Raw genomic sequence first — 14,144 nt, forward strand, 5'->3', positions numbered from 1 at the left:
CCTTCTGTTCAACCTGGAATCCCTGATGAGTTGAAACTCATTGGACAGCCCCGAACAATAAAAACAGCAGCATGTTACTACCTTCATTCAAAAGTAATTTGTATTTTTCCCAGAAAATGGTAGAGAATTTTGAAGAAAAAAAATAGTAAAACCACATATATTCTAACACCCAAAGATTAAAGGTTTTTATTACATATTTCCCTATCTCCACTCACTCATAACTGTATACATCAACTATATGTATTTATGGATTCAATGAGTAAGATACATATATAATTATAATATGTGCTACTAGGGTCTCCTAATTTCTCCTATGTGAGTAACCTTTGACCAAAAAGAGAAAACTAAAGTAAATTTTAAAAAACTAAAATAGAGGATAAATCAGTATGTGTACATTACAAAAATGTAAACATTAGAAAAGCTGATCATGAAGAAGTATGCCCTTAATTCTCTAATCTCCATTGTTAATGATAAATTTATAAATATATTTATAAGCATTTATTTTTGAAACTGATTAGATTTGTGAAATTTTTATTGTGAGGGAGTATAGAGTAGCTCTTTGCCTTCTTCCTTGTTAGTTCTTTGCTTTGTCAAATATGTGATGAGTCAGAATAGATTTTGTGAAATAATATCTGATTTTTTCCCTCTGCCCTGTAGGTATGTGTTCTTTTTGGATCCATGCAATCTGGACTTGATAAACCGGAAGATCAAGTCTGTCGCACTGTGTGTAGCGGCATGCCCACGACAAGAACTGAAAACACTGAGTGATGTTTACAAGTTTGCAGAGTTCAATGGTGAGACACCAGCCACCCAGGTGCACGCCGCCGTCACCTCCTGTCACTGTTATCTGTCATGCGCCCATTACACCACACACTGGTGACAGGGTAGTTTATATCAAGAAACTTTAGAATGAAAACTAAAATGTAGAGTAAATTAAAAAATTTATAGTCACCCAGGGGTTTTTTTTCAAAACTCCAGATTTGTTTGCCTCACCTTGGAAAATGTGACGGATTCGGTCTTTGGGCTTGGGACAATTTTTGTCTGTCTGTTCCTTTACAAATTCTGAAGGGTTCTTTTTTTATGTAGCTTGTTACGTCTTGGGGAAATTTTTCATCCTTTTCATCATTGTGACCCCAGTCCCCAAGTATTGAGCGAAAATATTTCAATTAGTACCTTTCACTGTTCTCTTTGGGTAAAAATATAAACTCGTATGATAGGAAATTCAAAAAGTTCAGGAAAAATATAAAGCAGGAGAAACCAAAGTTCCTCAATCAGTTCTTCTGAAGTGCTGGTGTGTCTTTAATTTTGTATTCTTTCAAAATTTAACACTACCTCATACCGATTTTCCCCAGAGTGAGGTTTTGAGGAACTCTTAGGTTAGACATATGTGAAGTAGTTGAGAGTGCCCATAGTCAGCTTCTGAAACCCAGCTCCGTGCTTGTAGGTTTCTAGTCCGTGGCTGCTGTCCTCAGCTGCACGTCTCTCCTCATCTATCTTCAGAGTACTTTTTAAAAGCTCATCAGGTGGGGTACCATAAGCTGCAGCCTCTTAATCCCAAATACGTCCATGTTTGTCTCTTGTGTAGGAATACTCAGACCTTGGTAGGCCCTATCCAAATCCACAGACTTCCTCTAGCTCCTTAGAACAAGGACTGCGGAGCATCCACATGCTTCCGGCTGGGTAGAGGACAGCCTTGGATCCTAGCTGTTCACAGGCACACCCCAAGATGACTGGAGTCTGGCAGCGGGGACTGCCAGTCTTCTGGGAGCTGGAAGACAGCCTGCCAAACTGGGAGTGTTCCCGTCCCACGTGCTCCTCACCTGCAGCATATGATAGTAGAAAAAATACAGGATTGATTTGACCTAAATTCTAATTCTGATATTATCGCTGACTGGCTGTGTAATGTGGGGCATTGGGTCTAGCCTCTCTTGAGTAGGTTTCCTCATCTAAAATATTATGGACAGACAGATTACTGTGCACAGTGACAATTAAATGAGATGCTACCTGAGGAATATTGGGTACTTACTGGGAACTACAGGAGCCCTGGTGGCGCAGTGGTTCTGTGTTGGGCTGCCATCTGCAAGGGCAGCAGTTCAAAACCACCAGCGACTCCGAGGGAGAAAGATGGGACTTTCCACTCCTGTAATGAGCGAGGCTCAGAAATTCAAACGGGCAGTTCTACCTCGTCCTATATAGTCACTGTGGGCTGGCATTGGCTGCATGGCAGTGAGTTTGGTGTGGTTTGGTGTGGTTTGGTTTACCTGAGGCTACCAAGTTTGGGCTATTCTTTGTACTCTCTCCTTCATTGCCTCTTTGACCTTCCCTCACTCTATCTCCTGTTCGTTCTTTTAAGTCCCATATTCTAAGTCTGCAATCCAATATAGTTGGTATTAGTCACCCGTGGCTCTTTAAATTAATCCAAATTAGAATTTCAGTTCCCTATCCTGACTACCCACATTTCAAATGTCCGGTGCCTGTGTGTGTAGCTTATGACTGCAATATTGTAAGTGAAATATAAAACAACTCCGCTTTTGCAAAAGGTTCTACTGAACAGCATTTCTGTAACATCCATTTATTCTTATAAAACCTCCCTCGATGGGTCGCTGTTAAAACGGTCTCTCTGTCCCGTAAACTAACCTGGTATTTTACTCCTTAATGGTCACTTTCCACCTTGAATCATAACAGAACTCTTGTGTCTGCTTTAAGGATACCTTTGGTCTATGTGAGTTTTCTAACTCTGTTCAGCTTTCCCTACCCCACCACATCCTGCCTCTAAGTTACATTTGCCTCAGGAGTTCTGTAAATAGCTGGCGGGAAGTCATACCTTTGCATTTTCCTGAATGCGGTGACTCTTGTCATTGTGTCCCTTGGAAAGACCCTGGAAACTATTCCTAAATCTGTTTGTAGAGAGACTGACTCCTGTTTGGAATATAATGCTTCCCAAAGGTGGTGAAGAAGGCTGATGGTGCTCGACTAGCAAAAGATATAGCATCTGGGGTCTTAACGGCTTGAAGATAAACAAGAGGCCATCTAGCTGAGAAGCAACAAAGTCCACATGGAAGAAGTGCATCAGCCTGTGTGATCTTGAGGTGTTGATGGCATCAGCTATTAGACATCAAAAACTCAGAGAAAAAAATCATGACATGAATGAGGGGAGATATATACGATGCTTCCAAGTAAGGGCAGCTCTTGACTTTGTTCATTGTGCATCTTGGTCATTTATACATGTAAGACCAGAAAATGGCCAGCCCCTTGTTGGTTCTGTAACCTGCTCTAATGAGCATCCACTTAAGGATGCCTTCCTGGTAAGCTTGCCTCCAGGCCAGTATCCTTCTAAAGTAGACAGTCCTGGACAGTGCGAGTGTCTGGCCACTAACTTGGAAAAATTGGAGGTTCAGTCCTCCCCGAAGTTTCTGGGAAGGAAGTCCTGTTGATAGTACTTCTGAAAAACCATATCCAGCCACTGAGCACCCTGTGGCTCACAGTGCTCCCACACACTTGGAACCACCATGCATCAGAGTCGACCCGTCGACAATTGGATTTAATCTCCTAAGTAATTATGGATACCAAAATGTGGCCTTTCCAGGGTCAGTGAATCTGAGTGGTCTAGTCGAAAGCAATCACTCTAGATGTTGCAACTTACTGTATTTCTCACATAGATTTTCAAATAGCTAGGGTTTAGGATATTAAAGAATCATAGTACTTCAGGCAACAATTTTGAAAATCGGTTTTTAGATATGAAAGCACCATTGATTGGCCTTTTGAACCAGCTGTAGATGCAGTGGCACTGTACAGTAAACATTGAACTCCTAACTACAAGGTGGCTGGTTCGAACCAGCAAAAGAAAACAAGATGAGGCTGACTGCTCCTGTGATGATTTATGGCCCCAGAAAGTCAATGTCGGGTCCAACTCAGTGGCGGTGGGTTAGGGTTTTGGTGTTAAAGTAAGATAACAAGCTAGATGTTATAGCAACAGCCATAATAACAGCATCTAAACCCCTGGCTGTGGAACTGGTAATTATTTAAAAAGCCAAATATAAAAATAACAAAGCTATAGTACTGGGGATCTTTTAATATAGAAGCTAAAGCATCTGATTCTTTTTTTAAAAGAATCGTTTTATTGGCATCTACTTCACATGTCATGCAGTTTAATCATTCGATCATCTTAAGAGTTGTGCCGTCATCACCTCAGGCAGTTTCAGGGCATGTCCTTCTCGCCCTCATTGTCGCTGGCTCCCCAGTTCTCCTCGTTCTCCTGTGCCATGCCCCCAGGCAATTCTCAGTCTGTCTCTAGACCCACCTATTCTGGATCTCACAGAAAATCATACAAAACACAGGCAGGAAGCACATTAACAAACACCCAACAAGAATGACTAGACAAAAGAGAAAAGGCTCAATCAAAAGAGAAAGCAGAGAATATTAAAAATGGAGCCAACTTTAAAATGGGTCAGAAGGGCGATCACATGATACGGTAGCACATGTTAGCCTGACCACCCGCCAAACTCGACCTTCCAGGGCTGCCTGTGACAGTAAGACATGGGACCCTCAGCTGCGGCCAGAGGGCCTGCACCAGCGACTTCGTCTCTGTGGGGCCTGCACATGGGTTTAGGCCTTCCACTGTCACCGTCCTCCGCCTGCTGCAAAGTGGGGAAAGCACGGGATTTTAAAAGTAAATCTAAATGGGAATTCCTGAAAATAACCCATATTGCTCTGTACGTTGCTGACTTCAAGCTGGGCCCGATAAGATTTAATTCTCTGTTTGAATTCTTTTTGTAAGAGTTTACCTTCCTTGCTTGGTAAACTGGCCTCATGAACTGCGATGTTCACGGACCGTGAGATGAGTTGGGAACTTCGGGTGATGCGCACGTGGCCGTGAGAGATGCCAGACCCTCCACTCGTGCTGTTATTGCTGGGCGTTTCCTCTGCCTTTTGTGCTGTTTTTCTTGTTCTTTTGTCTTTTTAAGATAGCCATTTTATCATCTGAGGTTAAGTTGACTGATTCAGAAGAAGCAGGTACTTTTTATTAGTATTTGTGTACATGTGGTTAAAAATGCAGGTCCTGTAACCTCAAATATATCGATTACAATCATTAATTTCAGGGGTAAATATCTTCAAGAGATAATGTAGAATTAGGTGGGGAATTTTCACATTCATAAGAGAGAATTGTTAAAAAGCTCACGAAAGACAGGTTGTTTGATGAGGAAGTAAAACTCTTAAATGCTAATTTTTAGCCTTAGTTAAAACTATAAAGTGAAACAACATGTTTTTTTAACCAAAATGAAAAGAAAACATAAATCCTGTTCAAAGGATTTTAAGTTTCCATGACAACATTTGAAAATGTTTTCGAAAGTAATCAAATTACACGAACTTTCTTACCTTAAAAATAGATTTTAAATCTCTGGCAGTGCTTTGGTTCCAGGAATCGTATTTTTAAGAAATGCATTTTGTAGGTGAATACAGTAAAAATTAGTCAATTCCTTTTCTTGTATCCAAGAAGGAGGAATTGTTTTCTTAGAGTCTGACTGGAATAGAGTTTGGGCGAAGTCGTTGGAAATCAGATCGGTTCTGTAGAGAGAGTCTCACGGTCATAAAAGAGCTTGGAAAGCAGAGCTGGATGGAGAAACACAAAATCTGGTGCACGGGTCGGGCAGTAGGCATACAATGTGCCCTTTATGTTGTGACTTGAATATCCAAATGTGATGCTAGAGAATAGAATAATTTAAGACTTAGTGTTGCACATCATTTTTCCTTTAAATGGTTTGTTGGTTTGTTTCCATCTTCTTGCAGTAGCGCCTGAGTTCCCAGGGGGCCGGATCATGCTCTGTTCCTCTCTGAAGACCCAGGACCTGTTTCAGGATCACACATTGTAGAGACCCGTAAATATTTTTGGAGAGAACAATGGGTTGGATTGCCTCCTTCATTTCTAATACCACCTAATAATTTCCATTCTCTCCACCACTTTATCTCTTGCTCAGTTCTGTATTCATGTGAGTGGCCACCGGCAGGTACATTGTTGAGCTTCAATCTAGCTACAATTGCTGTGAATCAGTGCCTTTTATTCATCTATAAATAATTCATTTTATTCATTCCGTTATCTCTCGTACACACCCTCTCCAAGTGATTGTTCATGCCTTTTCTTTTCTCCAGCCCTCTTGTTCTTCCTCTTTCTAACCTTGTGCCCTGCTGAGAACGTTGAAACCATCTGGCGAGAACTCCCAAGTGAGTTTTATTTTCAGCAGGACAGGAATTTCATCTTGAAGCTCATTTTTCTTGCCTCCAGTTTCTGATGAACAGATCCATTTCCCCTTTTGTGGTTATTATTTTTGAATACTTGATGTCTACATCATAGGGAGGGAAGAATTTTGGGGAAGCTCCCTTTGGCTTTATATGAGATTTTCATCCTAACCCTTCATGACAGGTGGGGACGGGAAGTGAAATTGACACCTGCTTGCTCAGGTCTCCCTTTCTTTACTCCTCCCTAAGGTTGACCCTTCCCATCGTCTCAGACTACTTTCAGTTCATGCCATCGTATGCTTAGCATGGGCCTGAGTCAGATACATGAATCAGCTTAAGCCCTGGAGGTTGTCCTCAGTCATGTAAATGGTTAATGCTCTTGACTGCTCACCACAAGGTTGGAGGTTTGTATCCATGAAAGGCCTGGTGATCTCCTTGCTAAAAATCAGCCATGGAAAGCCTCATAAAGCACACTGATGCTCACGTGGTGTCACGCTGAGCTGCAGTTGACATGCCAACAGCTGGTTTTTCCCGTGCTGTGTACCCTGCGCTCTCTACTTGCAGTCTTCGTTCTAAACAGCGAAGGTGCACAGACTGCGACTAGAGGAGGGTGGGGCTTCGTGTTCGGTTTTGAATATTTTACCTGGCATACTTCATGCCTTTGACATTTGTCCTGAATTTTTGTGAGAGATGTATTGTCTTTCCTCACAAGGCACTGAGAGGGCTTCTTCGATGCACTTTATTTTGTATAAATTTAGGGAACTTTTGACCGGCCACGTAGGCCATGAACCCATTTTGAGGAGGGCCTTGCATCGGAGGGGCTTTCTCCACAGTTTTGCCATCAAGATGAGGAAGTTTATGTGATCCATTCTGCTACTTGAATACCAACACGCCTTTCGCTTTTCACTATCTAGTTGTTAGGAAGTTCCTCTGGCTTAGTCAGTCTCAATAGAAACTAGTATATTTCCTATTACACTCTTTCTCACCAGTGAGGAACAGTATTCCTTAAACCACAGAATCTGTGGATTCTATTTGACACATCGAATCAGCAGATTGGACCGGATGTCATTTGTAAGTGAATGAAATGGCCAGTCCTAGCAACGGATTTAATTGCCTGCAAGTCAAGGACCAGCAAAGAGAACTTGATTATTAGTGGGAGGTGGGGTGTGTGGGGGAATCCTTGCATTTTATGGTACAGTTTAAACTAATTTCAATACGTATTTAGCAGAAAAAAAAGGGAAAATTTTTAAAAGGATAAAGTTCTCACATTAAAGGAGTCAAATCTGTCTTTGTCTTGCATAACACCTATAGGAGTCTTGCTCATAGATGTTTAAAAATTCACTCACTCAGTAAATACTAGATGCCAGTCTTGGTGGATTCCAGCTAGTGAATTGTTGTAACTGGTCGCTCCTTCAACCACTGCCATCTAGATGTTTTCTATTCACAGTGACCCTAAAGGGCAGGGCAGAGCTGTCCTTGTGGGTGTCCGAGGCTGTAAACCTTTCCTGGAGCAGAAAGCCGCAGTTCTCTCCTACTGAGTTGAATTGCTGCAACTACTGGCCTTGAATTGCTGCAACTACTGGCCTTGAATTGCTGCAACTACTGGCCTTGAATTGGTTAGCAGCCCCAGGACCTAAGCCACTACACCACCAGGGCTCTTTGGTTGCTTCTTGGGAATTGCAAATATGCTCCTTCTGTTCATGGGCCACTAGAATTTGGGTTAAAATTTTTCTATATTCTTCTAGCACCTGCATATAACTTTTATTCTCAGTGGGAGCTTAAAAGTCATTGGATTTCACAAGGCCATGTTGATTTGTTTTTTATAATGAGAACTGTTCCCTATTGAGATACTTTTTTTTTATTATCAGAAGATTTCTATATTCTGTTTTTTTTGTGATCTTTCCTCTTACTTTTAATGTGTTCCACAGTTAACACCGTGATGTTAAATTAAAATGTTAAGACAAGAAAGATTAGCTCCTGGCATAACAACTCTATGTTTTGTATAATCGTTTTTAAAAAGGAAAAAAAAAAGAGGTATTGTAGACAAGTGGTTCTCTACGAGGGTTGATTTTGCCTCCTGGGGAATATTTCCTACTGTCTGCAGACGTTTTTCATCGCCACAGCTGGGGAGAGGGAGGGGAAAGGCTAAGGACAAGTTCAAGTGGGTAGAGGCCAGGGTTGTTGTTACGCGTCCCATGAGCACAGCAGACCTCGATGAACAGTTAGTTACTCAGCACCAAAGGCCTTCAGTGCCCAGGTCGAGAACCTCTGCTTGACATAGCATGCTTTGTCTTATGGACGAAAAGGATGTGTATGTTATAGCACCTAATTCTAGAATATGAGATGAAAATCGGGTGTTTTTCATCCACTCAGGATGTCTGTTTTAGTCCTCTGATGGATTTTGCTTGCCAGGGGATAGGTGTTTCAGGTATATCAAAGGTGTAAAATTTCTGGTTCTCAAAGAGCTCAAAATAGATGAAACTTTTTTTAATGACAAATAATATGCTGAGTTACATTAGTAGAGCTAAACATGTCCCGATATCTTTCCTTCGGTGGGCCAGAGAAGGCTGGAGAGAGGAGCTGACGCGTGAGTGGTTTGTAGCAATCCTGTTGGAAGGTTAGCCTTCAGTGAGATGCTAGTCAGGAAAGGACAGACCCGTCACAGGGAACAGACGTTGAAAAAGCTTGGAAGCTGGTTCAGCAGCGAGAATTGTAAATAGCTTATTTCCTTGGATGTGGGGGAGCAGCTTCACGTTTGGTTAACAGGGTAGAAAATGTGTAAGAGGAGGCAGAGCTGGCTTGGAGAGTCGGTGATGGCAAGGGTGTTTTCAAGATATTTGTGGAATGTGTGCCCACCCTACCCCCCGCCCCCCAGGGGCTTGTTGAATACCTGCCTGATTATGATTATTAGGAATGCCACCATGAAAGTATCTGGGTTTAGGAATAAGGATTTCTAATTTCAATGTTGCCAGCGATTGCCCATAAGGCCTTAGAACCATATTGCTTATTTTTTCATACTCGGAACATGGTGATTGAAATTACCTCTCAGGGCATAGCAGTGCTGAGATAAAGAAGAAATAATTGAATATTAGAAGGCATTTGAAAAATTATAGTAGTTAAGCATTCTGGGGACCATAGCAACCGTTTACCAAGATAAATGTTTAGATACCCAAGTTAGGGTGCTAGCACACTCATTTTGATCGCCTCTGAAATGCACTGACCGAGTCGCATGGACTGCTTCCAGTGTGGTACAGGTAACTTTCAGTTAAAACTCTTCATGACGCAAATGGGATTTTTATATGCTTTTTACATTTGAAGAAAAAACTCTTTAGACCAAGACCTCTCATGCCAAGTACTGCTTTTACTTCCACTGTTAAAAAAATAAACAAACATTACCTTAAACTTGTTCTATAAAAGTGTATTGGCAAAAAAAAAGTGTATTGGCTAATAACTATAAAATTAAAAATGACCAGAAAATTGTGTCATTTTAAATGTTCTTCGTTGAGACTTCTCTGACCACCAGCCTTGTTTGTGGGGAAACAATATACAGTTTATTGTGATTGATACGACTCACCCATTGGGAGGTCTTTTCCCCTTTAATCTATTTAACACCGGATCTACTTAGCTCTGGCCCACATCCCAGAATACCATCAGAGATAAGACTATTATCCTTGCTTTCAGTATTCTCCTGGGAAAGTATTTATAAAATTGAACCCTGTCGTACCTGCTGAACCGCTTTTTTAAATGAAGAAAGGGCGGGGATGGAGATCAAGTTCACAGAATTCAGAGGAAGCCCTGTGGCCGACAGTGGACAGAAAGGAGCCTTCCCTAGAGCCTTTCTCTTGTGAAAGTCAGTTCCATTTTGGCCCCTAAGAGAAAGAAGTGGGTAGTTCAGCTCAGGACGCTGATGATCACATTGGGTGCTGTACAGATACGACTATTTCTTCGCTAGTCATTCTGGCACCCAGCCCAGTTATCGCAGGATTCACCTGAAGACGTTTGCTCACCACAGCCACTGTGTTCCTCTAAACGTGCTTAAACGGGCTGTGTGGGGGGATTACCTTCTCACATGAATGACCAGTTTAGAAGAGTTAACCATTAATTGTCATGCCCACCATATTTTTTTAAATTTAGTCATTAATTTCAATTAAAAAATTAGTCATTAAATGCAAAAAAAAAAAGTTTGAGAACAAATTTTAAAACCTTACTCTCCTATGTATCTCTCCAAAGAAGGTGGAGAAGCTGACAGCAGTGTCGTGTAGTTTTAAGTACCACGTTCACAATGATTTATATTGTCAAATTGCTTGAGTTGTCTTTGTATAAAATGGATGCTACAGGTATTTATTTTAAGAATACTACTATGACCCATCTATTTCAGCATGAGGTTGATCACCAGTGTTGGGCAGTTTTACTGAGTTAAATCCTGGCCTGTGACTTTTTGAAAGTGTTTTTGACTCATAGAACAAGACACGGGTGAAATAAATGTACTTCCATTCGATCACTGGCAATTCAGCCATGTTCTTTCTTCTCTGTTCCCTTCTTTCTCTCCCATATGCTCACATCACTTGTCCATAACCAATGAAGCATTGGCGTCTTTGTCGTTCCTTCACAGTATATTGTCAGCGGTCCCCTAGTGGTCCAGCTATTATTGCAGTAAGACAGATGCGGTATTATTCTGTGATTGTATTGTTTCTTTAATAATAAAGTGTTTGGTCAAATTAGTAATCTGTTAAGACCTTCAGTTCATCAGCTCTAAGCAGCCTGTACAGTAGAGATTGATCAAATTCAGTAGGTCTGCGGCAGCATGTGCTGTGCTGGAGGCGGGTCTCTTCATTGAAGAATATTGATTGTACAGTAAACTCTAGAAGGTTCTAGGTATTACACATCTAGCCCATCACAAAATAAGAAGGATCACGGATTTCATAGGGTATATCCAACTGAATTTTATACATTATAAGATATATATGAACCATGTATTCAGGTTGATGGCTGGTCGTTCATATAAGCCATCTAAGGTTGAATTTAAATGATCTTAAAGTATCTCAAAACCAGTAGTCGCTTTAATCAATTGATTGATTTTGTCGATTTGTTCGGTTTATTTCCAGGTAAAATTTTTCCTTCCTCCTTTTCAGAGAGAAAAAAATGTAATGCATTATCAGTGCATATGTGCTATGCGTGTTTTAAATATTTAATAATGCAGAGTGTAGGAAAGGCAGACAGTATGTGTAGTTGAGCATGGATATGTAGCTAAAGAGATCTAGGTTTTAATCTCACACTGCCTGTGTGACCTTGGGCAGCAGACATCTGCTTTACCTCCTAGCCTCTGCAAAATAGACTTAATACCACAGAGAGTCATAGTAAATGGTACAATGTTACACATCCTCCTGCATAGAGCCTTACAGATGGCAGACACTCCTTAAGGTCGTTCTTGTACTTATCGGTGTTATTACCACTCATTGTATTAATTGACACTTGTAGATAACAAGTTGATGGGCAAAAATTCCCATTCAATGATACAGAACTGCTAATATAGATAGAATTAGACTCTTATCGTATAATGTTTGAAACCTACAGATCTTAATATTAAAATATAAAGGAAAATGAAGTTGAATAGTAAGAGAATTTGCGCAGACTTTGTTCCGGCAGCTAATGTGTAGCTTCTCTTTCAACAGGCTCAGCACTATGTAACTACAACCTGAAGCCTTCAGAGTACACTACATCTTCCAAAGCGTCCACTCTTTGCCCCAAACTACCAGTTCCAGCGAGGTAAATTTTCTTGTAAAGTTTGCTACCATACAGTTTTTAAATTTCATTTTGTCAGTAAGTATTAAACTGCATATGTCATTCTGAGAAAATTGTCATTTAATACTACGGATGGATCAGGTTTGGTACTTTGAAAACAAAATGTAAGAAATAGCAATAGAAATAATTCTATATAATTTGTATCTTGAAAACTATTCCCACACACAGGCAGACAGACAGTTTTTCTCATTCTCAGATATCTTAAATTTCATTTGGGCTCCCACTTGATTTACTCCTTTTAAATTTTTATGTCATAATAGTTTAGTGCTACATAATCATAAATTCTGCAATAAATGGACATGTGGACTCCCACAATTTTGAAATCTCCTTTGAAGTTGATTATCATAATAATACTTATTAGTATTATTTCTTTATTTACCTTATAAATTTAAAAAGCATTCCAGTGATGTGCCATCATAGCTAGTTTTAGACGATATCCTTCAGATACATTTTCTATCTCAGGCTCTTTGCCATATCTTATTCAAGGTCTTTTTCAACAACCATACATTATTAAGCAATAACTGTGTGTTCTGAATACAAAGATGAAACAAGAAATGTTCTTTCTTTGGAAGGCTCTCACAGAAGTAATAGGTAAAGCAAATGTTAAAATTACAAATAGATTTTTAAAAAGTAAACAGATTCTGAAATGATGAAGAATATTTCCTCAGAATTAGGTGTGTGGGATTTGGGGCCTATCTGTTTTTGAGAACCTCAGTGTATTGCTCACTGTGGGTGGCCTCAGCCATCATCTGTAGGAAAAGTGGGTTAAAATCACTTCTGTCTGATATATCTCAATACATTTTAGCAAGCTTCCAGGTAAAATATTATGACAGATTCATGACTACTTTCTTTTGGATTGCTTATGGGTGTCACCTGTGTCTTATTAACTTGAAACCAAGCTTTTCTGTTGAAGAGTAGGAAAAGGATTTTATATATATATATATATATATATATATATATATATATATATATATATATATATATATAATTGATTTTTTTTCTTCTAGTCTTGACAAATTCTTATTGAAAACTGAAATTTGAAGTCTATAGATAAAAAAAGGAACAATTTTTAAAGATACTTGGTAAGAGGGACTTAGAAATTATAACCTTAGACCAACAGGTCAGGAGAGTGCATTCATGAAAACTGAAAACATGTGAAGAGGCTGTGACAGTAAAGGAGGAATTTTGAACAGTCACAAATAATCAATGTACAAGCAAGAAAGGTTCGGTGCCCTGCTGACTGCTCTTACCCAGTTTAGGTGCATGCTTTGAGGGTGGTCCCTTTTTCAAAACCAAAATGTGTTAGTAACAGCTTTATATAAGAATGGGGTTGGTATGAGCCTATGTAATCCTGAAGTATAGGGGAAAGGGTAGATTGAAGTTGCAGATCCTTCTGAACCCACATTGAGGACTGCCAGTTGCAAGTTATTGTGAAGTGTGAACCTGAACTGTGTACCCGAGCACATCTGTGAGAGCATTCACTCTGACGACAAAGCAGAGTATCCGGGCCTGGGCTTCCGCAACGGACAAACCTAATGAGGTCATCTAATGACACCCACATTCAAATGCAAGCACCACCTGGAAGCTGCCCTTCTTCATACAATGCTCGAATATCTTGTGTTTTCCTTATTTTAGAACCTTGCGATCTTGCTGTTTGACCCTTTGTGTCTGCAGGAAGCCTTTGGGAATGTAGACAAGAAGAAATAGTGGATAAAAGGCAAATTAGGGCCTCAGATTATAATAGAGATATTTACTATTCAGGAAAGTGAAAGGACCAGAGGACAAGAATATATTTGTCATAGTTCAAATTGGGACACCATCCCATTCCACATACTGTGTTATAGACCAAGGGTCCCATGATGAGTAAGACCTAGATTCTGCTCTAAAAAACTCATGGTCTTGAAGAGACCCTGTTCTGAGTGATTTTTTGGGACACACTAAAGTATTAGTATGATGCAAAGCAAAACATGGATGCAGACAACTTTTGCATCTCTTTTGCTCTTTTCCTAAGGGCACCCAAGTGGAGCCCAAAGAACATGAACTTTACATGCAGACAGGCCAGGGGGTGAATTCCACCTTGGCTGCTTTCTCTTTGTCAGCTGGAATAA

At 40.2% G+C, this 14,144-nt stretch overlaps 1 protein-coding gene across 3 annotated transcripts in view; it reads left to right on the forward strand.

Annotated features, from left to right (window-relative positions):
• The window catches only part of SLC44A1 (solute carrier family 44 member 1), a 170,742-nt gene that overhangs the window by 86,169 nt on the left and 70,429 nt on the right, over window positions 1–14,144 (forward strand). For all 3 annotated transcript variants that reach the window (XM_075560260.1, XM_075560263.1, XM_075560262.1), the window contains exons 4-5: window positions 658–794; window positions 11,907–12,000. In XM_075560260.1, coding sequence (XP_075416375.1) covers window positions 658–794; window positions 11,907–12,000 — 231 coding nt within the window. The remainder of the gene's footprint in view (window positions 1–657; window positions 795–11,906; window positions 12,001–14,144) is intronic.

The sequence above is a fragment of the Tenrec ecaudatus genome, chromosome 10 (assembly GCF_050624435.1).
Source record: "Tenrec ecaudatus isolate mTenEca1 chromosome 10, mTenEca1.hap1, whole genome shotgun sequence".
In the NCBI taxonomy this organism is placed as follows: domain Eukaryota; kingdom Metazoa; phylum Chordata; class Mammalia; order Afrosoricida; family Tenrecidae; genus Tenrec; species Tenrec ecaudatus.